Source organism: Pteropus medius, unplaced genomic scaffold, assembly GCF_902729225.1.
Source record: "Pteropus medius unplaced genomic scaffold, Ma_sr-lr_union100, whole genome shotgun sequence".
In the NCBI taxonomy this organism is placed as follows: domain Eukaryota; kingdom Metazoa; phylum Chordata; class Mammalia; order Chiroptera; family Pteropodidae; genus Pteropus; species Pteropus medius.
This window is the reverse complement of record NW_024346062.1, coordinates 12,903,454-12,928,241: the sequence shown is the minus strand read 5'-3', so window position 1 is coordinate 12,928,241 and position 24,788 is coordinate 12,903,454. Positions and strand designations below refer to the sequence as shown.

The window sequence follows — 24,788 nt, the reverse complement described above, 5'->3', positions numbered from 1 at the left end:
TACAAAGAACTCATACAACTCATTAACAACAAAAAACCAAACAATCCAAACAAAAAATGGGTAGAGGACCTGAACAAACACTTCTCCCAAGAAAACATACAAATGGCCAACAAACATATGAAAAGTGAAATGCAAATCAAAACCACAATGAGATACCATCTCACACCTGTTCGAATAGCTGTTATCAACAGGACAAGTAACGACAAATGTTGGAGAGGATGCGGAGAAAAAGGAATCCTCACACACTGCTGGTGGGACTGCAAATTGATACAGCCACTCTGGAAAACATTATATAGGTTCCTCAAAAAACTAAGAATTGATCTACCATATGATCCAGCAATCCTTCTACTGGGTATTTACCCAAAAGACTTAAAAATCCATATCTGAAAAGATATTTTCACACTGATGTTCATAGCAGCATTATTCACAGTGGCCAAGACATGGAAGCAACCGAAGTGTCCTACGACAGATGATTGGCTAAAGAAGCTGTGGTACATATATACAATGGAATATTACTCAGCCATAAGAAGAGATGAAATATTGCCATTTGCAACAACATGGATGGCCCTCGAGATAATCATGCCAAGCAAAATAAGCCAGACAGAAAAAGTAGAAAATCACATGACATCACTTATATGTGAGACATAAACCTAAGAGCAACAAACGAACAGGACAGACACACATGGACAACAGACTAATGGTTACTAGAGAGTAGGGGGGAGGGAGGAGGTAGATGGGGTAAAAGGGATCAAATATGTGATAAAAGAAATCTAACTATGGGAGGTGAAATTAAAACAAAAAAATATATTATCCTAACCTTGAGGAAAAGGCTGAATATTACTAATCAAAATAGCCTATTTCTGATAACATTAAAACTGATATTTTTATTATTCTTTTTTATTGAGTTTCAACTAAAAGATCCTCCAGCAAAACAATTATCTTGATCCTTGGTTTACTGGGCATTATGTTCAAAATTTTCAAAAACAGCTTATTCCTGAGATTAGGAGATCTGTCTATATGCCTTTTGTCTGATTTTATACCTTTCCTAACTTTTCAATTAATATATTAAACAGCATCTAGAAATATTTATCCTCTTAATTACTTTAAGCCAGAATAATTTCTACCCATTTCCCCTCTCATCTCTTTGCCTAGTTTTCATCTTTACAATTCTGCTTTTAAGTTTTCATGGAAAGCTCTTTAAAATGCATATTTCAGTTTTCCCCAAATTTACTTATTGCTCTATAATTTTGTCTCTATATTGCTAAAGAGAAACAATGCAAAATAGAAAAATACCTCTTTTGGGTGAAGTCAGATACCCAAGATATACAAGTCTTAAAACAAAAACAAAAAAACTATTATAAATCAAACCATTCTGTCACTAGAAAAATTTATCAGTGTCATGACATAAACCATTGCTGACCTAACCTTTGAGAAGTACTGAAAACAAACTAAGTTCTTTTTATCCATCACCACTTTAAGATTAATGATTTTTTTCAACATGACTATTTCATTTGAGGACAGAAGAATGGAGAATCATTGGAAATTTTAGTTCAGCTACTATTGAGATAAATGATAGTATAATAGGTGTAAATTCAAAGCCAGATTCCAGATCTTCAGTTCAGTGCAATTTACCTACTGGAAGTACTAAGCACATTAAAAAAAAACAAAACAAAAAAAAAAAACAAACAAAAATTTCCATTCTTTGGTAGAACTAAATCTTAGGCTCCAAAGAAGTTAGACATTCTCCATAAATGTTTAATACCCATTATGCATTTAAGTTCATTTAATGCAATTTAGATACTTTTGAAGAAAGAGAATTACATTTACCAAGCATGGATTTAACAACCTAAAAAAATTGGGGGGCCACGATAAAAAGAAAAAACAAACAGAAAATGTTTCAATTCTAGTAGGAGACAGCTATTTATAGATGTGTTTAAATAAGGAAATTTTATTTATTTTTTTTGATCTATGTTAAGGGCAATATTACATGTTACACATATAAATATTATATACTTATTAGGAATATTGTTATTATAACTAACCACTGGTTACTTGCTGACATAATACTTTGATTCAAATTCAGCAAGTAGTTTAAAAACCCAGAAAAAAATTCACTATATTTGTTTTAAAAATGAAAATGTATGTATATATATATTCAATAGTACAAAGACAGCATTATAAGAAAATCACAAGTATCTAGCACTAAGGGTTGTATTTAAAGATTTTTCTTTAAAATAGTATAAGTGTATTTATTTATAACCAAAACTACATACCTATACTAAAAAAAACCCTACTAAATTCAAATATACAAAATATAATTTTGCTTATAACACAAAAGTATTCCTAACCAGCAGATTCTTCTGTGATAAAAAGCTAAGCATTTGGACTTATAATTTGTAAATGTTAACAAGCTTCTTTTTCCAATAATTTAATAGAATGTTTCCTACCCTTTAACAATTCACAAATTCACATGTCTCAAGAAACAAAGATGTTTATGGGTCTTTGTTGCTTGGTGCTTTCATAAATCGAGAAGCATGATTAAATATATTTTGAATGCTCTTGAAGATTAGCATTAAGAGGGAAAACTTTTTTAAACATCTCATGATCAATGATGTAAAAAATATCTTATATTTGTTTCCTCGGAAAAGGTCTTCTTTTAGTAGGAAACTACTTTTGCAGTACCTTGAACAATGTATGTATGGAACCAAATAAAACAATACCTCAGCCTTTTCTAATTTATAGTCTAATAATCTTTAATTCTATATCAGATCAAATAACCACCAAAGTATATCCTCCCACCATAATTCTTAACCTACAAGGTGATTTTCTGAAAACAAGATTTGATTTATAAAAAAGTTAACCATTGCATGTATCCAGCTTTGATATCAACAAACAGAGCCTAATTTTAATAATGCCATCACCGACCTTTCTAACTCAAATCACATTTGTTATAAAAACAATTATTCTGAATTCTGCAAGCTCCACATCAGAGGAGGCGAGACTGGCATGGAAGATGTATGATAAATGACTGAGGGAAAGAATGCCTTATGTCATTTAAAGATAACTGTCTACTGATTAAGGACCAACAGTGACAAGCTCTTATCAAGTTCACCCTTTAACTGGAAAGGTATATAAAGGCACATGGATTTTATATTACACCAATAAGTTTTTTAAATGTGGAGGCATTCATTTAATTTAACTTTCCATAACAGCACAAACAGAAGGCAAACATTTCCTGGCGTTTATATAAAGTATCCTAGCATTAACGCATTTGTGTTTACCTAGGAATGAGTACTAGTTCATTAATATGCAAAAGCATACCTCGTATTCTATTTGATCTAAAATAAAATTGCTAAAATCATACTGATCAAAGGATTAAACTAACATAACTTTGTAATATTCGCATTTAAAAACTAAAACAGAGCATCAATTATTACTGTAAGTTCTAGCAATACACAAAACTGAAATTAATTTTTCAATAGCCTATATAGAAAACAATAAAACCAACAATATTTAAGGCTGGTTTACCTTCCTAGACTGTAAGCTCTTCTCCTTTTATTGTAGTCAGCCCATCAAGCATACCATCTGGTACATAATAAGTGTTCAAGAAACAATGAGTTCAATACATTGATTAACCTCATATTTGATTTTTATGAGGATGAATGTTTTTCTGGTCATCTCGGAGTTAATGAAATGACAGAAAATGCATATACTTCAACCACTTTATTCTCTGTTGGGAAATTAAGAACAAGCTAGAAAACTCATGGAGACCTTTCCTAAGGAGCTGCCAGTAAACATTCTAAATCTTTTATATTCCAGATATTTGTGGGGTTTATGCAGAATCTTAACAGGGCAGAAATCTCCTTCCAAGCTTTATTTACACTGTAATAAGGGCTTTTATGGGCATTTTTAAAAAACAATTCCATTGAACTATAGTATGAAATCTGGCAGACTACAATAAATAGAATTACTCAGCTGCTGCAACTTTGAGACATCTACAACTAAAAGGAAAGGATTCAAAAAGACTACGAATTTTATTTTATTAAAGTTTCTACTTCCTTTTCTTCTAAGATAGATTTGAAGCTATGTTATCTAAAATAATAGAAATGATACTGGAAATAAAGTTTCTCATTGCAGGTTTAAATTCATATATTTACTGGTATTGTTAACTAGGCCACAGAACACAGTAACTTATGCTTGCCAAGTTATACTGGAGGGCAAAACTGCAATGACACCTTCTTAAAGGCACAGACCTCAGTGGCATTTGAGTGTTTAATACCTCATTTATCACGGCTTGTAGAAGCTGGCAGATAGAACAGTTTTGAAATATAACTATTAGTTGCAACTAAATGACTATTTCTTATGAAGATCAAATTTAAAAATTTTTTCTTAGCAATGCAAAACCCTAATTTGTGATGTTCATTATTTCATTAACTTATAATTGTTATTAACTTAAGAATTACTATTTTGCTTTTTACTTAAATGATTCATTATAACTAAAAGAGGAGTTAATAACTAGAAGGGAAATAACATTTATTAGTGCCATATAAGACAATAGGCTAACTTAGTTCTATTACGGCAGATACTCGGTGCTTTTTCCATTTGAGAGGTAAGAAAACCATAGCTCAGAAAGAAACCTGCATTGCAATTTCGTTAATAAAAATTAGACAAGGATTTGAAACTATGCCTGTCTGATGTCAAAGTCTGTGTTTTCAAGTTTATATTAGTTTACTAAGCAAACATTATTCCAGATGCCTTCACAATAAAGTAAAGAGGTTACTCTCTGGAATAAAAATGTTCTATTCATCATCCGGGGAAACACTTTACTCTGAGAATTTTAATTTTCTTTAGATAGTCTCCTTTCATCAGGTTTTCTCTGATACTTTGGCAGATTAAGATTAAAAAGGATTTGTATGATGTCGTATTTGAAGGCTAACTAAAACAAAACTAATATTTATTTTTTGCAGTACGTGTAAAAAATTACTAATACAAAAATACAGAATAAAAACCTTAATTTTTATTTAGAGCTGATATACTAATAAGGCAGTTTTCAGTTTAGATTATAAACCCAGTAATAAAACACTCAGCATCTGTATCTTGTTAAAAGATTATTTTCAAGATAAAACTAAAGTGTGCTTCTTCAGCAGATTAATCGCTGTGAGATCATCACTTTAGTTACATAAAGGCTAAATGGAAGTTTTAATGTTTCTTTTCCAGCTGTATCACAATGTAACTTATTCCCACTAGTGAAGCAACTTCAATTTCAAAAGTGGTTATTATCCACACCCTTTTAGTTTTACTATAAATTGCTATTAGGAAAAAAACTGCAAACTGAAACATTACTACTCTGTAAATTCACACTGTACATCAAGATTTTAGATAATCTCAAATCTATTACTTAGTTGTTATTTGTAATCTTAATATTTAATACAACTTATTATGCGGAATGTTTTCACTTACAGAATACTGGTTACACAGAGTAGAAACACACTTTGTACACGGACTGCTAAAATAAAATAAATCAAGAGATCATACTGTCAAATTGCACATTCAATGCATTTAAAAACCAAAAGAATATTATTACTGTAAATTTTAGAAATGTTTATTTTTAGAAACACAAAACTGAAATGAGTAGTTTAGTCCAACTGCCTACAAAGAAACAGGGAGCTTCATGTGTATAGGTGCACATTTGCATGAATATCCTTGTCATGATTCTAAGACCTAGAACACCTAAAATAGAGGACATTACATTTCAATTTGAAAAAAATATTTAAATTAAAATTTTTTACATATACGATATAAATAAATAATAATCACTTTCAGAACAAAAAGTAATCATAAAGATTAAAGAAAGCCATATATACCAAACAAAACTATTTTTTTACTTTCGAGTCAAATTCTATACTGGAAAAAGAAGAACCAGTATTATAGTTTTGCAGAAGTTAAGTGCTTTTAGCAAGGCTGCAAATTCTGTCAATAAACCAAATCAATATTTGTTAATAAGCTATAAAACCCTTATAAATGACAAAGCAAGTTGAGCAGGTTCATATTTTTTGGCATCATCATGAAAACTCGGCAACTGACCGACACATCATTTCCAATGTCACCAATAAGGCCTCAGTGTGTACTCCAGGAGACACCTTTAAATTCTCAGGCAGTTCCTTAAGAATATTTGGAAGCTTCAGCAATGTCTTAATATTTCTAGCATAAAGATCCAATAACCAGTCACTATGAGCACTGGTGGTTTCCTTATAATTCTTACAAGCCATAAGCAGTTCGTTTAGATGAGTTAACCCTTTGAAAGCTAAGAGGAACTCTGAAGATAAATCAAAAATTGAACAAAAATTCAGCAACATCCTACTAAGTAAAAATGAGCCGAATTCAAGCTGTTGGTGGTAAAACTGTTTCTCTGCTTGCGCATGAAAGTTCTCCACTGTATCTTCTATTTTTGTAATAGCAAATAGTTCTTCCTTGATTTGAGATGATAACACATAATCTAAGGGCAATTCCCCCTTAGAGTTCCTCTGCTGTAAAAGCACTGGGCCTGTGAAAAAGAGAATGCAAAATGTTAAGAGTAAAACATTTTTACTTTAGCAGCTTAACAGCTGTTTTCTCTTTTTTTTCCCCCTAAAACATCCAGGGCTCCGTTTATAATAATACTCTGTACTAATTCGTCGACATAATTAATTGGCTATATATACACATACTGACTGCTTAATAAAAGTGCATTTAAAAAAACTTAAATCCTAGTGAACTGCCTAATAATGAGTTGCATAAAAGTACATGCCTTATAGTTCAACATGATTATAGATGAAAAAAACTTTTATGAAACTTCATAAATTGTCATCTTGAAATAAGAATTACAGTGTTCCCAGAAGAATAAAATATATTCATCTTAAATTCTGTATAAGAGTCTTAAAGGTATCCTATATCACCAAGAGGAAAAAGTAGTGTCCCTTTCCATTGGTGACGGGCTACTGTAGCTGTGCAAAGACTGTAAAAACTTGCACGAACATAGAACACATTTTTCACTTACCCTTGCCTGTGTTCATATTTTAGTACAAGTAACTGATTTACAAAAAAATAAAATGTTAACTTTCTTGGGTCACACTCAAGATTTTATCCATCTACTATAGTTAAACCATATAACCATCTACTTAGAAACTACAGAGATAGAGTTTATCCTCTAGGTAGTAAAGGATGATGGAGAAACAAAACAATAACTCATGATATGGTCACATAGCAAAGTCCTAACTATGCCAGTCGAGTCCTATATTAATTTATGCATTTTGCCATAAAAATGTTATAAAAAATATAAAGGTTTTAGTAGTAGCAGACATAATCAGAAGGTCCTACCGTACAACATATATCATATTGTCAGAGACAGAACAGACTATAGCTGCTAAAACTCTTAATGATGAGTCTAATCAGACTTATGTAGTGATCTAGATAAAAAATGTATTTAATATAAAAGATCAACCACTGATTCATGTGTGATTTATGAAAAAAAGAATTCTAAATCAATATTAGGTTTCTTTTCATTTGTTGATATTTCAAAAAAAATGCTCTAAGTTACTCCTGTTAAAAAATACAACAAAATTACAGATACAAGTTACCAAAAGTAAACAAAAGTTTTAAAAACAAATAAATTCTTAAAATTATTGCTCTCAAGATTCAGTGACTCACAATGAAGAACTAATATAGTTATTATAATGATGATATCAAACCATTTGATAAGTCTAAACTCAGAATACAACTAAGGCAAAGATAAGCCTGTAAGATTGCTAAAGGACCCTTATTAATACAAGTACAAGTAGATTTCCTCTCTTAGGACAAGAGACTCATCTTCACCAAGGACCCTAGAAAAATTCACATTGGTTGGTATGCCATTCTCTTCTGAAGAGTTGGACTTAATATAATATTGGCTTTTATATCACTTACACCATTTGAAGCAAGGCCAAATATTGGCTTGGAGTCAGCTACATGGTTAAATAGAAAAATAAAACATTTAGAACATTATGTTTCAGTAAACATGTAATACCAAAAAAATGGAAAACTGAAAAATATATTGATTGTGAAATGGTATCAGTAAAACAGACACACTAAGGCCTTTAGGGGGCAGGAGAAGACTATAAATAACTAAACATCTTAAACTACCATGCTATACAGCCTTTCTTAGAGAGATAATATATATGTACATAGTACAAAGACATATAAAGAAAATATGCCTTTTATTTTCATGCAGAATCAAACAACTTTAATGATGGGAGAGAATCATTTTATATTTCAAGTTAAAATTGGTACAAAAAACAGAAAATTTATATAAATCTTTACTTCTGCATTATAAGCTGCTCATCAGTTTTCCTTTCTTTTAAAACACAAATCAGTTTTTAATATTTTGATGTAAAAATTATTCAGTTCAAAAATAAGAAGAATGTCACTGAAAAGGGGGGAGTTCTAAAAGCAGATGAAAAAAATCAGAAAAAGCAGTAGGTGAATATTAAGCTCAAGTTACCTATCACAAAACCCCTGCACAACAGTTATCATTTGAAAATCCTTCTACTTTAACTTAATTGACTGCAAAATGTAATGAAGAAAAGACAGTCTAGGATACTCTTTTTTTATAGTCTATAAAGAAATGACTCATAAAAAAAGATTAATCGAGTTAGCATTATATACAGGAAATGAAACAAGAATGAAAAATCCAAGTAATCACAATTGAACATTTATATCCATTTATTAATAAGCTTTCAAAAATGGCTTTTCTACAAAGACATTACTCTTTAAGTAAAAAGATTAATATTTAAAACCAACACACTCAATTCAAAATACGTTCTCATATATACAAACCTAAATAGGCTTAATAACACAAAAATATATACAAATTATGAAAAGGATTTTCCTCTTCTAAATGAAAGGTGTTTATGTTCTAAAAGACTTTTTATCTTTACTTCTTCATTAATATAAAATAAAGGCATCTCTCCTCATAGATCTTGAATATATAAAATGCTATCTACCTCTGAGAGATTCATCAAACAAACTGGATAATTTATCAAAACCCATTTAGCATAAACGTACTCACCCCCATGCTGGAGTAGCAGCTTGCCAATTTCTACATGTCCGTTTGACAGTGCATCATGCAAAGGAGTCACCCCGTCCACTTGAGTGAGCAGATCTACCTCTGGACAACGTTGCAAAATTTCCTGGACACACACTGTGTTGCCATAGTTACAGGCTTCATGCAAAGGCGTCCAGCCAGCATTGTCTAAATTAGAAATCAAGACAAGTTTTAAATCAGCAAAAGTAGGACTTTTGGTAGTGAAGTATTGATATTCTACTTCCTTTATCAGTGTGACTTTCTAGGTGCTTCACATACAAATAGAATGCTTTGATAAAAATGCCTAGGACATAATCATATTTATAACTGTAAGAAAAATAAAACAATTTAAAAAAAACTGATGTTGGGATCTGATCAAAATATGAATACTAAAATATGTTTCTGCACTATTAACTATAAATCAATATATGATGAATTTCTTGGTTTTGCTACTGGTAATATTCTACATACATTAGGTAAATATACTTACGTGTTTTTCTTAATGCAGACATTTAACTATTTAATAATACAAATATTAACATATTGGATTAGACCACAAATATTTAGAACTTACCTTTAACATTGATGTCTATTCCTGGCAAAGAGAGAAGAAGAATCAATTTTTCCACTTGGTTATTTATGCAAGCTCTATGCAGGGCTGTTTCTCCTGCCATAAAATATTAATAGATTATTCCAGAGAAGACAAGATATCAACTAAAGAAAATAATCAAAGGGCATGAACTAGGAGATCTGGCCCTATGCCAGAAAATTATTTATTGAGTTTTCTTTTTGACTGTTTTAAACATCTCTTGTGTTAAGGAAAAAAAAAAAAAAAAAAAGAGGAGGAGGGAACCCCACCAATCCATAGAGCGTCTATTCTATCAGCAATTCAGCAATGAAATTCTACTGCAAAAGGTTTAACACAGGCATTGTCTCCCCCTAGTTCAAGGTTTAAAGCTTCAACCCTGCTATAAAATCCCCAAATGATCAGAGAACACCAAAAATACTGGGTTTTGCAGCAATAAAAGTTTAGAGTGCAACTGCACTCTCTTAAATTTATTCATGAACCTACGTTAAATGTATGGCTCTTTTTTACACAGCATTTATAGCTTAATTCAAATGAATGTTTCTGGCTAAGCACGAGTGCCTCTACACACTCAAGTATAATTCAGAACTTCAAATCCATTAACAGATGGTTTGCTGCTTCTCAATAAGCTGTCTGGCTTGGCTACAGCAGCACAGAGAAGGAGAAATGGGGGAATCTTAATATAAACACACACACACACACACACACACAAAAATCTTAGTACCATTTAAAGCTGAACAAGGGTGACAAACAGAACGGCAAAGTTTTTTCTAGGAGGTATGCAATTAGTGCCTGCTGGCTAAAATTGTCTATATCCATCTCTGTTATAATCAAAGTTAATAAGATGTGATAATTTGATGTAAGGTGAATTTAAAAAAAAAACTTAAAAGTGATTGTTTAGAAAACAAATCAAACACAGAATCAAATTCTTTCTTGCTATAAAATACCAAGCACATTTTTACAGTGTTCTGTTTTACAGATTATCTCTAATTTCTACCAAAACATTTCTTTTACATGCATTGAAAACCTTTTGAAGTTTTCCTCTACTATTTTTCAATTCTCTTCCTCCCTCTCAGTTCCTTCTGCTGTTCAGACTAAAGTCATTCATATTCATTTTAGTTTCTGATACAATAAACAAAGAAAAAAGACAGTTTTGTAAATTTAATATCTGAGCTCTCATTTAATATATTTTTCACATTTTGAGCCAAATGGGCAGTTATTTTGAATTTGTGATATGCAATTATGAACTTAAATCATGTAGAAAGGTTATAAGAGCGTCACTGTTACTGTTTCCACTGGTATCATAATGATAATTTTGTATTAAAAACACGCTATAGCTCATAAACAAAAGACTCAGCAATTTACATTGGCCAAGTATAGACTCTCAAAAGGTAACTTATATTTGTGAGTTAAGAGGAGCCTAAGTAGAAGAGGTACTGGAGTGAATTACAACATTATTCTTGTTACTCCATCTTTTAGGTACTTAGGTTCCAGTATAGTTAGAACCAAAAGCCAAATACATTTCATAGTCTGGGCTCAATGCCTGGAAGAAAAGAGTCCATATGCTTAACACAGCTATGTAACATAGCCTACTCCTCATTCTTTGTTCACAAAATGTCTAGGACTGAAAGAGATGAAGACTGAATTATACTTTCAAATCCAAAGACACACTAATCTTAAGCAGCACAGGTTGAGGTGGAATAGAAAAGTAAGGCGGGTAAATCTGGAAAGAGCTTGATGGGAGTTATGCACTGTGTTTAGTATCTGGAGAGGCAGGGGGAGAAAAGAAGGGAAGGAATACTCTATTATACTGGGAATCACAGTCACTTTCTTTGTATAAATGACAGTTTAAAAAATAATATGCTATCCAGGAAGGTACTTCCTGGACCTAGTCCAATATTTAAGTTCAAGTATTCTTCAAGGCCAATGTGTAAAACCTGCAAATACTGGGTAGAATCATGAAAAAGTTCCTAGCATAAGTTAATTTAGATACTTGGAATACCTTTTAAATTAGTCTTGTGGAAATTCATCTTTGTAACTAAAGAGGGGCAATTCTCTTTGGAACATGACAATTCTCCTTCAGACTTCTTTTTCAGTCTTTTTAATGATGAAGAACGTTTAGCAAGGTTAAGTTCTCTGAAAAATAAGAAATAATGGAAGTTTGTTTTTCACAAGGACATGACATTATACATTAAATGAGTATTTTAGACAAATCTGAACCCTTTTTAATTTAAATCCCCTTATTCAAATCTTTACTGCTTTTTATTTTTGTATTTACTTTAACTATACAGAAACAAATTTCAGTTCATAAAATTTCATTTTATTAACTTTGCACCCTAAACTGCCCACTGAAAAGTTTATTTGGAATGTCAGGTAGAGAAAAAGATCAAGTAAACTATATTTGACAGAGAGAATAAAGCAAAATGCAGGCCCCTGGCTCCTCATTCTTATTTTTATATCTTATCCTATTGTTTTCTTCCTAAAAACATTTTAGGTTTTCTGAATTTTATACAACATACTTTTAGAGGGAGGTTTCTCATTTCGGGGAAGCTATTATAGAAATTCAGAGTATTTCACATGACGATGCATTCTGAAATCTATCTTTATTATATCAAGTAGTAATTTAAATCACAGGGCAAAAAGTGTGTGAAACAAGAATTTAATGAACAATTTTTTTTTTTGAAAGCACTTCGTCTTAACAGAAAGAAAGCAATGTATCTTGAATCAAAGAAAGTGAAAATGTTGATTATGTGTACTTAGAGTTCTAAAACTGAGTTTTCTGCTAATTAGTATAATTCTGAAAACATCACAGATAACCATAAAGTTCAAAAAATATGTCAGAAAAAAGCTATACTCAAACAAAGCAGAGTTGGTATATAAGTATCACTTACGGTAACTCTTGCAGCCCCTCAACTTGTTTCTGTTTAGCACCATTCAGCATTAGTAAAGCTCTCTGAGATTCAAGGCAAGGCCGTTGTCCTATTTTCTTTGGTATCTGCATCTTTCCAGTCCCATGCACACCAGTTTTACCCAAAGCTGGCAAATAGGAATATACCTGTTGGAAAAAATTATTATGCTTTCTCAACTACAAAGACTTGGAAAGCTATATAAAAAGTTAATTCATATCGTCATTAAATTTGGTTATATTTTCTTGGTTTTATCACTTTGGTGGCCACTCTATCTAATTTAAACATGCTTAAACATCAAGAAAGCTGCTAGTTCCATGTCATTAAGTCAATATGATGTACATGAGAAGAAAAATGCCTTCTTGAAGTAATTTTTTCAAATTCAATTGTGATGCTCATTTAGGGAGGTTCTTTTGATTAGTCTTATGCCCAGCTTGTTATAAGTCATTTGCATATTTTAAATATTTGTGGTTTATGTACAACTGTTATTTTGTACCATTATGTACAACTTCCACTTCAGTAATGCCTGCCTTAAACAGAAACAACGCTAGAATAAACAGAATAAGAAGTGCAAAAGTCATTAAAGGATTGTTGCAAAAAGGGTATTTGTTCAATTTGACCAATTAACAAGCATATTTTCCAGTTGTTGAAGAAACTGCTGGAGATAGTAGATATTAATGATAAAGATAGCCAAGATAAAACTGGAAAACTCTGGATCAAATGCAGCTTATATGTGTGTACATATAGAATAGAAGGGAATAACGTTCAATATTATTTGCAATTTTGCTTTTTAAATACCATTAAATACTATGTAAAATTTTTTCTGGATCTAGGTCTTTCCAAAATAATAATCTTATGTACTGTGGCGAGTGGTTAAGAAACAAAGGTTCTTGTACTATTTTTCTGTTATCAATCCTTAATTACTCTTAAGTAATTAAAATTTCTATTCACTAATTACTCCATTTTTTGAGGTAGAAATATACATGCTTTTATACAGATTTGAAAGATTTATAATTAATGTGCTCTAATTATTAGAAGTAACGAAGAATACTTTAAAACTGAATTTACGAACTCACTTCTCGGAAATTAAAAGAACTAGAATAGAGTGGTGCTTACCATTTTCTGAAGAGAGAGTGGTTCAGAAGAAATACTGATAGAACTCCGTAAACACAACTTTTTAAAGACTGCCTCTGCAACAAACATTTGAAGCCAGGAGGAGGAAAAGGAACAAATGAAAATCTCTAATTCCTGTAAAGAAAAGTCTGTAGGAAACGAGAGAAATAAAAATAGTTACTGCTACACCTTATAAAATTTCCTTCTTTAGACTTTTCCTCTATAGGTTTTATTCATGAAAATGATTCCTACACCAATAAAATTCACCCATATAATTTTAAACCACAAAAAAACAGATAATATTCTTTTCCTTGCCTTTGAAAAGAAATTGTTTTATGGCAGTGTTCTCACATTTGAAACAATCACTACTTTTTATTATTATTTTAAATAAAAGTTATTGAAATTATATATATACACATGAATAGATTGATGGTATATGAATATGTAGGCAGACATGGGATTTTATCACTATACTTTCCACTTACTATTAAAGATCTCTTCCCATAATAGAGTTGCACCTTTGAAAAACCAGTACTTGTTTTTTAAACGGGCACATGTGTATTAAATTTGCAGTGATTAGTCTTAAGCTGATAGGAAGAAATAAACAAGACTTCTTCCCCTGACAATACTCAAGAATCCTAATACTGCAGATGAGTGTAAAGAAAAGGGAAAATGTAAGACCACAAAATGTATAAGGATTTCTTTAGAAGTTTACACTCACTCTACTATAGCAAGTGGGGGAGGGATATACTTTTAAATGACAAAACAAAAAACAAAAAAACACCAAGAGCCTCAAATCTCTTCTTTCCCAAATCCTCAATTTCTGCAATAACATGGAAATGCGTAAACATAAAACGAATTGAAAATGATGAAGGACTGGAGTGACTACTTCCCATTTAATCTATCTAAAGTTATGAATTCTCTAATAATACTCTGTGCATAAGTAACAGAATGGATAATACAGTGGAATGATAAAGAATAAGAAAGACAAAACAATAGGATACTAAAAGAGCTAGAATTAAGCAAAACAAAAAGATAAAAATGTTATGATATTATACAATAAGGCAGATTAATAACAAATACTGGAAGAATAAAGAATTAGAAAAAGTCAATAAAATTAGCACGATAAACTTAATAGGTTAAAATATATTTTAAAAATTGGATATAATGGCCAAACAGACTTGAGGTTCTGGTCAAGATGGAGGGTTAGGTAAACACTGTGCTTGCTTCTTCCCACAACCTCAAAATTACAAATAAATGATAGAACTACCCTTGAGAACCACCTGAAGACTAGCTGAAGATAACTCCTGGGATATAAAGAAGAAGCCATGTGGAGACTACTGGAAAGATGGAGTCATAAACCAGGCTGGTCCCACACTCACGTGTGGAAAAGAATCAGGAGGGTTATTTTAGCTGCGGAGCTCCCTGCTAAGGATCAAGAGCCAAGGTAAGACGGAGAGCTGCTGTAGACCCAGGTGTCCTCTTAAAGGGTCTGCACATGGAACAAGACAAGGATGCCCACTATCACCACTTCTGTTCAATACAGTATTATTAGTCCTAGCTACAGCAATCAGACAACAAAAAAAGAAAAGGCATCCAAACTGGAAAGGCAGAGGTAAAACTGCCCTTATTTGTGGATGACATACTATAGAGAACCCCAAAGATTCCATTAAAAAAATATTAAAACTAATAAATAAATTCAGTAAAGTAGGACACAAAATTAATATTCAGAAATCAGTTGCATTTTCATACACCAATAACAAACAGAAATTATGAAAACACTCCCATTTACTATCACATGAAAAAGCAAAAAACATACCTAGGAATAAATTTAATCAAGGCAGTAAAAGATCTGTATTTATAAAACTATGACACTGGGGAAAAAAATTGAAGATACAAGTAAATGGATGGCTATCCCATGCTTGAGGATAGAAAAAATTAACATCATTTAAATATCCATACTACTCAAAGCAATTTACAGATTCGATGCAGTCTCCATCAAAATACCAATGATATTTCTCACAGAAAACAAATAATCCTAAAATATATATGGAACCACAAAGGATCTCAAATAGCCAAGGCAATCTTGAGAAAGAAGTATAAACTTGGAGGTATTATGCTACCTGATATCAAACTATACGATAAGGATATAGTAATCAAAACTGACATAAAAACAGACACATAGATCAATGAAACAGAATAGAGAGCTCACAAATCAGCCCATGCCGATATGATTAATTAATCTATGACAAAGGAGCCAATAATATAATGGGGGTAAAGACAGTCTCTTTAAAAATGGTGCTGGGAAAACTGGACAAATGCATGAAAAAAAAAAAGAAAAGAAAAGACAATAAAACTAGACTACTTTCTAACACCATAAAGAAGAATAAATTCAAAAAAGATTAAAGACTTAAATGTCTAAGACTCCAAACCATAAAACTCCTAAAAGAAAACAAAGGCTGTAAAACTCTATGACAATACTCTCAATAATATTTTTTTGGATCTGTCTTCTTGGACAAGGGAAACAAATGAAAAAATAAAACAAACAAACAAAAAAAACCAAATGGGACTATATCTAAGTAACCAACAAAACAGAAAGACAACTCGCCAAATGGGAGAAGGTATTCGCCAATGAAACATCCAATAAGGGGTTAATATTCAAAAATGCATAAAGAACTCATATGACTTAACACCAAAGAAAAAAAAAACAACAACAACAACAAACCATCTGTTTTAAAAAAGGGCAGAGGACCTGAATAGACATTTCTCCAAACAGGATATACAGAAGGCCAAAAGACATATAAAAAAATACTCAACATCACTAATCATCAGAGAAATGTAAATTAAAATCACAGTGAAATATCACCTCACACCTGTCAAATTGGCTATCATCAATAAATCAAAAAGTAGTAAGCGTTGGCAAGAATGTAGGGAAAAGGCAACCCTTATGCACTGTTGTAGGATCGCAAACTGGTGCAGCCACTATGGAAAACAGCATAGCAGTTCTTCAACAAATTAAACATAGAACTACTCTATGACCCAGCAATCTCACTTTTGGGTATTTACCTGAGGAAATCCAAAACATTAATTCAAAAAGATATACACACTCTGTGTTCATTGCAGCATTATTTACAATAACCAACACATGAAAGCAACCTAAGTATCCATAGATAGATGACTGGATAAAGAAGATGTGGTATGTATATACACATATACATATAATGGAATATTAGCCATTAAAAAAAGAGTGAAATCTTACCATTTGTGACAACATGGATGAACCTAGAGGGTATTATGCTAAGTGAAGTAAGGCAGACCAAGAAAGACAAATACCATATGATTTCACTTATATGTGGAATCCAAAAAAACAAAATAAATGAACAAACAACAGAAAGAAACTCGTAGATATAGAGATCAAACTGATGGTTGCCAGTTGGGTGAAAAAGGTGAAGGATTAAAAAGTACAAATTGGCAGTGACAAAATAGTCACAAGGATGTAAGTACAGCATAGGGAATATAGTCAACAGTGTCAGGTGGGTACTAGACTGAATGGGGGGGGATCACTTCATAAGTTATGTATATGTCTAACAATTATCAATTATGCTGTATACCTGAAACTAATATGCTATTAAATGTTAACTCTAAAAAAATTTTTTTAAATAAAATAAAATGGTGTTGCCCAATAGAAATAGATGCAAGCCATACTGTAATTTAAAAAATTGGACAGAATGATAAATTTAATAGCAATATAAAGTATAAAACTTTTACCTCTCCAATCAGGGGCTAAGTTCCTTTAGGCTGAAGAGACTGCAGACACCCAATGAAAGTCCTGTCTTACTCAGATGCCTTCTCAAAATGCTGGGGCTCTGGTGTCCTTGCAATCCTTGACTGTTTGATTTGACTGTTTTGATTTTTAATTGGGGGTTGTGGGTGTGTGGAGGAACAATGGACTAAGGGAGGCCGGGGTTAACCCAGGGAGCATCTGGTAATTTTTGGTTGTCACATCTTTGGAGGGAAGTGCTATTGACATCTAGTGGGCGAAGGCCAGAGATACTACTAAACATCCTATACTTCACAGTTCACAGGACAGACCCCCACAACAAAGAATTATCAGACCCAAAACATAAACAGTGCCCAGGCTAAGAAAGAAACTCTGCCTTGATTAAAGAGACCTGAGGTTAGTGCCTTGTGGCAGACTAGACTGCCTTATGGGCAAATGGCTCCAGTCAGATGTCAAGTAGATCCCACCTAGCCCCATAAGAACAAATGACTGTTGAATTCAAATAACTCTTTCCAAAATGTCCTCAACAGAGGCACAATTTTTAAGAATTGAAAATAAGAAGGAAGTTACTAATAACCTTTTATTATAACTGACTACTTACAACCTTCTAGGCTGTTAGTATTATCTGAAACTGTACAAGCAGTAAACTGAAGGATGGTCAACAAAAGATTTTGAACATTAAATCTCTAGTCATATACATTTTTAAAAGCATATCATCACAGAGTTTACTATAACTAATAAATCTCTTAACATATCAACTCTAAGCAGATACAAAAAGCAAGTGGAAATAACAAGACTATACGGTTCAAAAGAGATTATCTCACATTGGAACTTCTAAATGGAATTATTCAATTAGAAAAAGCATTTGATAGGTTTAAAGAAATAGGACATAAAAGATATAATGGATCCACATATTACCAGGTAATACATGCAAAGGAAATGATAACACATGAACAAGAGAACATAAGAAACTGAGCCCGTGCCTGGGCTGAAAGATCTTTAAGGGCAGAGTCATTTTTGTAGCCCTCATAGCTTCTAGGTAACTAACTTGCACAAAATAAACATTAGTATTTGATAAATGAAAGAATGAAAGACTAGCAGGTAGCAATAACTAAAGAGCCAAGCCAGGATGATCTTTTTAAAAAATTTGTCAGATCATGCCACTCCCTTATTAATCTAATTCCTGAACAAGGCTTAGAAGTTCCTAAGCAAACTCTGCTTTCTCTTCTTTGGCTTTATTCTGGCCACTCTTGTCCTTGATGCTTGCCATCGGCCAGGCCACCAGGTTTCAAACAGGCCCGGGTCTTTCCTATTTCAGAGTTTTCGTAAATGGTTCTGACTGGAACATGATTCTCTGCCAAACTCCTACTTATCCTTCAGGTTCTGCTTTCCATGACCACCCAAATAAAGTAAGTTCACCCATTTCAATACTTGGTTTTACTTGTTTGGAGCACTTAGCATTTTTAAATAATGTATTTACATCTTAATTACAGTCTGCTCTCCCACAGAAAGCTCCAAAACAGCATAGACCATGTTTTGTTTCCCTCTTCCACTGCATATGAAGTGTTCAGCACAATGACTGGTAGAAGACCAATAAAGATTTGTTGAATAATGAAGGCAATAAAAACATTTTGACAGATAATCATAAAAATTTAATTTATGGAAGAGGTCCTAAGCATGCAGAGGGATTAGAAAAGAAATGAAAAAAAAAAAAAAGGTTTGGAAAAACTATCAGGAAAAGATAACAACGTAGCCTGACAAAATCAAAGAAGCTTTATTAAAGTTATCTAAAGATGTGAAAAATATAGTAGATTCTGATGACATGTTTTCTTCCCAATGAGATAAGTTAGATTGGCAAACTATGTCTTGCTGCCTATTTTTATGAATAGAGTTTTACCGGAACACAGATATCATGTTCATTTATGTATTGTGTATTGCTGCTTTCTCACAACTGCAGAGTTCAGTAGCTGGGACAGAGACTATAGAGCCTGTAAAGCTAAAAATATTTCTGGTACTTTACCAAAAAAAAAAAAATTGCCAGTCTCTAGTTTAAGCCAATACATCAGGAATTTCAACTAGGCATAAAAAAGAAAATTCAGATCACTTGATCTTAAAATTTAGAAAAAGATAAAGAAAACTTTCTGTTCAAAGTGTTTAGAAATAATGAATGCTGGATGTGGGACTGATGGACATGAGATCTAATGGAAAGAAGAAAGCATTTTACTTATCTACCGAAATATCTTCTGCTTTAATTTTCTACAAAACAATTAACAACTAACAACAATTTTACTAAACTAAAATTAATGCAATAGATCTGAATATGAGTAGCTTCATATTATGAATTTTATACTTTTGAACTAGGAAAAACCAAAAACATCCAGTTTGCCATAAATGAGAAAGACAAATCAATATTTTCAGCTGTTAAGTTATGTAATAGTCAAATTATAACATCTTTACTAATGACAGGAAAAGCAAAAAATAGTAACTCAGCTGAAGAATAATAAAGGAAATTTTATTTTTAAAGGAGGGAATATTTTCAGGGAAAAAGAAATAGTTCTTCACCAAAATATCAAAACACTGACAAAAAGGACATTAGAACATTTAGTTCACTTGTAGGGGTAAGTGTAGTCTTCTACGAACTCCATAATAAACGCTTTAATTTTGCATGTTAACTGTAGAAAAGCTACTGCTCTCTTAAGAGTAAACTGTTAACGTGATTTCTTTCTCAACAAAGGTTAAAAATAAAAATTAACAACAAAAATTTGGGAAGATATTAATTTGAACTATTTTTAGAGATTTATGGTGAAATTTTAAAACTGCTTATTATAGCCTAAATGGAAGCCTAAAGAACCCATTGTGTGTGTGTGTTTTGAGAAGGGTAAGGAAAGGCTTAAACACACTTTCAAACAGGGATACAGTTCAAATCTCACTTAGAGTGTTTAATAATGACCAAACAGATCCTAGAGAGCAAAATAATCAGTTTGTTGACAGGATTATCATAGTAATGTTCAAGTCTAATTTTAGCTTAAGTCAGTCACAGGCTCAGATTTGTTGAGTTTAAACATGTCATGTGAAAACTGAGAAAAACAGTGGATAACAATTCTTTGCTTTAAAGTGAAGGGAAATTCAGAATCTGAGTTAAGAAAGCACTAAAGCTGACGGACAACAAATACAATCCTGTAAATACAAGGCTCATTATTTCATGCTTTTGGCTAAACTATAAGATATATTCTCCTAAAAGAATCCAATATGCACTAGAAATACATATAACTATATCAACAGTCTCAAAAGCTATTCCTAATTCTGTCCTGAGTCCCCAAACTCAAAGAGATTTTCATTATAGAATGAAAACAGGAATCTTTTTAGCTGAATGTTTAGTTCTCATGCTAGCAAACAATACCAGAATTCCGCTGTTTCTAAAACGAAAAAACAAAAAAAGGAAAGAAAGAAGAGAAACCACTACCTAGTAGGAATAGTGGGAAAGAAATGATAAAGGTTCTGAAAGAAGATTGAATTTGAGCTAAGAAATGTTAAAAAGTCATGCAACAAAAGACAGCTATTCCACAAAAAGAACAGTAATCACCCCTCAGTTCAATGAAAAAGAGAAAAAAAGAAAGGAGATAAAATGCTTTAGATAAAAATCTAACTTCGGTAGTATAAAAAGAGACCTCTCTTTGCAGAGGGTATCATCGAATAAATCCTGAACCCAGTTATAGCCTGGATTCCTATTCTAGATTCTCTTTTCAAAGTATTAAAGTGATTGACAGCATATTCATCAACTTTTTCTTACATATAAAACCAAGATGCACTGAAACACATGTGTAACAAAACAGAATACCTATTTGGCAGTGTAAAATATTTTTAGATTTATAAAAACCATCTTTTATATTTGAGGGCCACGAAAAACTCATTCAGTTTTAGAAATTTTAGGAATTTGGGATTATAAGAAGGAAGGAAAAAAGGGAAGGAGGAGAGAGAAAGAGAGAAAAAGATTCATAGTTCCCTAAACTGGCTTTGAAATTTAGGAATGAAAAAAGGTCTTATGGAAGCCTCCCTCACTTTGGAGACTCAAAAGAGTTAGGTAGAACCGCTTTCATCAGATGAGCACGTAAAAATGAGTTTTGTCATCACATTGCTTAAATAATATTGCTTCCCCAACTTATTTGAAAGGAAATTTTAAAATGAAAGCAGATTAATGGGGGATGAGGAACAGTGAGAAATTTATACATATAAATTACTTCTATTTGCTTCACTCATGCTCATCTGTTAGATCACCAGACTCAATGGAAAATAAATAACAGCAGTTTTTCATGTTGTACAAAGAAAAATTATAATGCAACAGGTACAAAGGGAAAATATTTTAACCAGTGATATAACCCAAGTTAATGCAAGTGACTTTATACCATAATAAGTATTTTGATTCAATGAATTTCATTTATTAAAACTGTTAAGTATTCATACAGGAAGAAACCTAGGAACTGTTCATATGGCACAGATATGATTAGAGACACACGAATGTTTTCTACTCAACTTGAATAATTAGAAGCATTAATGATACTGAAAATAATTCTTACCACGTGAGATTCAAAAACACCATACATACAAGAGCAAATCTCTCCAATAAAAAGAGAATAAACTGATTTTAAATTTGTCTGGTTAAATGTTTAAGATAGTTTAATTTTGTTTTAGTTGCAGGATTAAGGTAAACATTAATTTAAAAATATATAATAATTTATTTCCAGATACTATTTTCTATAGTACAATATAATTTCAATTTTCATAAAATCGTCAAAATAATATTTCTGAATAAATGATGTGTGTGTGTAGACTCATGTAACATTTAGAGAAAAATAAGAATACAATATTACATATATAGTATGAGCTCAAATATGTAAAAAGGCTTAGAAATACTAGAAAGAAATATATTAAAAAGTGGTTATCTGTGTGGGAGCATTCATTATGGGTAATTTTTACATTCCTCTTTATATTATCTATATGTGTGTGTGTGTATATAAACTTTTAAGGAAAGTTTCATATGAACATATGTTAAGGTTTACAGATTGTGTCTAAAAATAACTCAAAATTAATTTCCACAATGGGTGTAAGAAAAACATAACATAGACACACTTACCATCACACGAAAGGGAAACATAACTTCCTAAGTCATCAGACATGTGTCGCATCACATTTCTACCCATCTTAAGACCAAGGAAGATCCAATAATCTATTGCTGCTCCAAGAATTCCAGTCAATAAGTAAGCTAGTTCATGTTTGAAAACCTAACATTAAGATGGAAAAATATTAAAATATATGATTTCTATCAGTATTTATTTTGAAAACTTATTGAAGCGAAACAGCTATTTAAAAATACGTAGTATACTAATGCTAAAAGGTATTTTTAAGAACCCTGGCAAACTAATTCCCTCTCTCAAATCTCTTCTTTTACTTCTTTCCCTCTTCCTTCCTCCAACCATCTATATTTACATTTACCTCTATATGATAAAACAGTTAATAATACAAAATTTCCAGGACATATATGGATAGCTTATAACAAACTTATGATATAACTTTATCCAATGGTGTCAAGTGCTTGAGTCAGTATAGCTCCATATTATATGTCAGTAAAAGTAATCTCCAGTTTATAAACTTGGCAATCTTCCAAAAATTGACCAGTACATAATGTAAAACAAACTAGAATTGTGACCTTCTGACTCCCAGGGTAACCACATAGACACTTCATTTCTTTAATACAGTTTTTTTTTTTCCTTTGATTCAAGCTGATTCTGCGCAGGTAATGGCATTGTGACTCATTTGCTTTTTTCCACTCTTATCCTTCCACCTCTGTAGGCCTGCTCCTTTAATCATTAAGCATTAGGACATAATATAAACTAAGCCTCAGGTCTATAATAATGAGGATAATAAGTTTCGGTTAGATTTTAGACTAAGGATAACATTTTGGTTTTAGACGTGTTTCAGCCCTAGGCCCATGGAGGCAGAACAACCCCACCAGGCCACGGGACAAGACGGGATGGCACCATGGCTGATTCCAGAACAAGACACAATACTCAGTTACCTCATCCCCCTCTAACTGTCCAATCAATAGCACCTACGACCCCATTCTCTTATTTCCCACGACTGACTTTTCCCTATATAATCTATACTCCTGAGCCACCCAGGAGCCAGGTTGTTGAGAGCAATAGTTTGTCTGTGTTTCCAGGACTCACAACTCTGTAAATAAGCCTTACTCTGTTTCCTGTAAAACCTGTACACATCTCTTCTTTGGTTTAGATGCATACAGGCAGACAGATCCCCTTGTTGCTCCGGTAACACCAAACAGGGCTTTCTATAATACCCCATTGCAAGAGATGACAAACTCTTCCTCTAGTACCTCTGTCAGAAAGATGCAAACATAATGTACATATTGTGCCTCTTCCTGTTTTAAACACTGGCATTTGAAACCAGAGAAAGTATGTTGTAGTGGGCACTTGTGCTCTAGTCAAGGCTTTGCCCTAATAAGCTATGAAACCTTGAATAAGTTACTTAAATTCTTTAGCTTCAATTTTCTTATCTTTAAATACAAACTAGGTTCTGTTTCTATCTATAATTGTAGGGTTGTCCTTAAATAGCACTTAAGGACATCACAAAGAGAAGTAAGACTAATTACCAAGCTTAGAAAAATTTGTACCTCTTCCATAACCTTGACACAGCCCACCTCTGCTCTTTGCCAAGGAAAGCCCAAAGCTTTCTCAGATTAATGACAATGAAATTCACTGCCATTGTGTCACTCTGCAATACTTGCTGATTGACACTATGACAAAACAATATTAGCATAAACTGAGGACTTCTGTTTAGCTAATGACTTAAATTGAATGCTTCAACTCAGCAAATCAAGAAACAAATGCTTTACAGTACAGAAAATGATGTCTGTGAACATGCATGGAATTCTTGAAATTGGAAAGTGCCAAAAAGATTTAATTAAGTACAAAAATGAATTCTAAGAGATAAGGTAACAACAAAAAAAACCAGTTTATATGAATTTAAGCAATTTGAACATTAAAATATTAATTTGCAAAGTTTAAAACCAGTTTTCATGTTACAACTGATGCTACAATTTATTGCAGATTGCTTCACAAATATGTTGAATGTACGAATTTGAACAAAAATCTTCAAGTTAAATATGTATAAATCTGTTACTATTTACATCAGTATTTCCTGAGTAAATTCTTATCTGTGATAGTCCTGTGGTGACACTAAAATTGTGAAAACATAAGTTTTATTATTGTTTTCAGCTTAAATGAGCCATTT

At 32.1% G+C, this 24,788-nt stretch overlaps 1 protein-coding gene across 4 annotated transcripts in view; it reads right to left on the bottom strand.

The window, feature by feature from the left end:
• Positions 1–4,995: 4,995 nt before the first annotated feature.
• SLF1 (SMC5/6 complex localization factor 1) overlaps positions 4,996–24,788 on the bottom strand; it is a 64,684-nt gene continuing 44,891 nt past the window's right edge. For 3 of the 4 annotated variants that reach the window (XM_039875088.1, XM_039875092.1, XM_039875090.1), the window contains 7 exons: positions 22,615–22,762; positions 13,706–13,851; positions 12,575–12,738; positions 11,686–11,819; positions 9,672–9,764; positions 9,083–9,265; positions 4,996–6,544 (listed from right to left, as the gene is read on the bottom strand). In XM_039875088.1, the coding sequence (XP_039731022.1) occupies positions 6,063–6,544; positions 9,083–9,265; positions 9,672–9,764; positions 11,686–11,819; positions 12,575–12,738; positions 13,706–13,851; positions 22,615–22,762 (1,350 nt within the window). In that variant the 3' untranslated portion in view covers positions 4,996–6,062. The remainder of the gene's footprint in view (positions 6,545–9,082; positions 9,266–9,671; positions 9,765–11,685; positions 11,820–12,574; positions 12,739–13,705; positions 13,852–22,614; positions 22,763–24,788) is intronic. The other variant, XM_039875089.1, reaches the window with a different exon arrangement.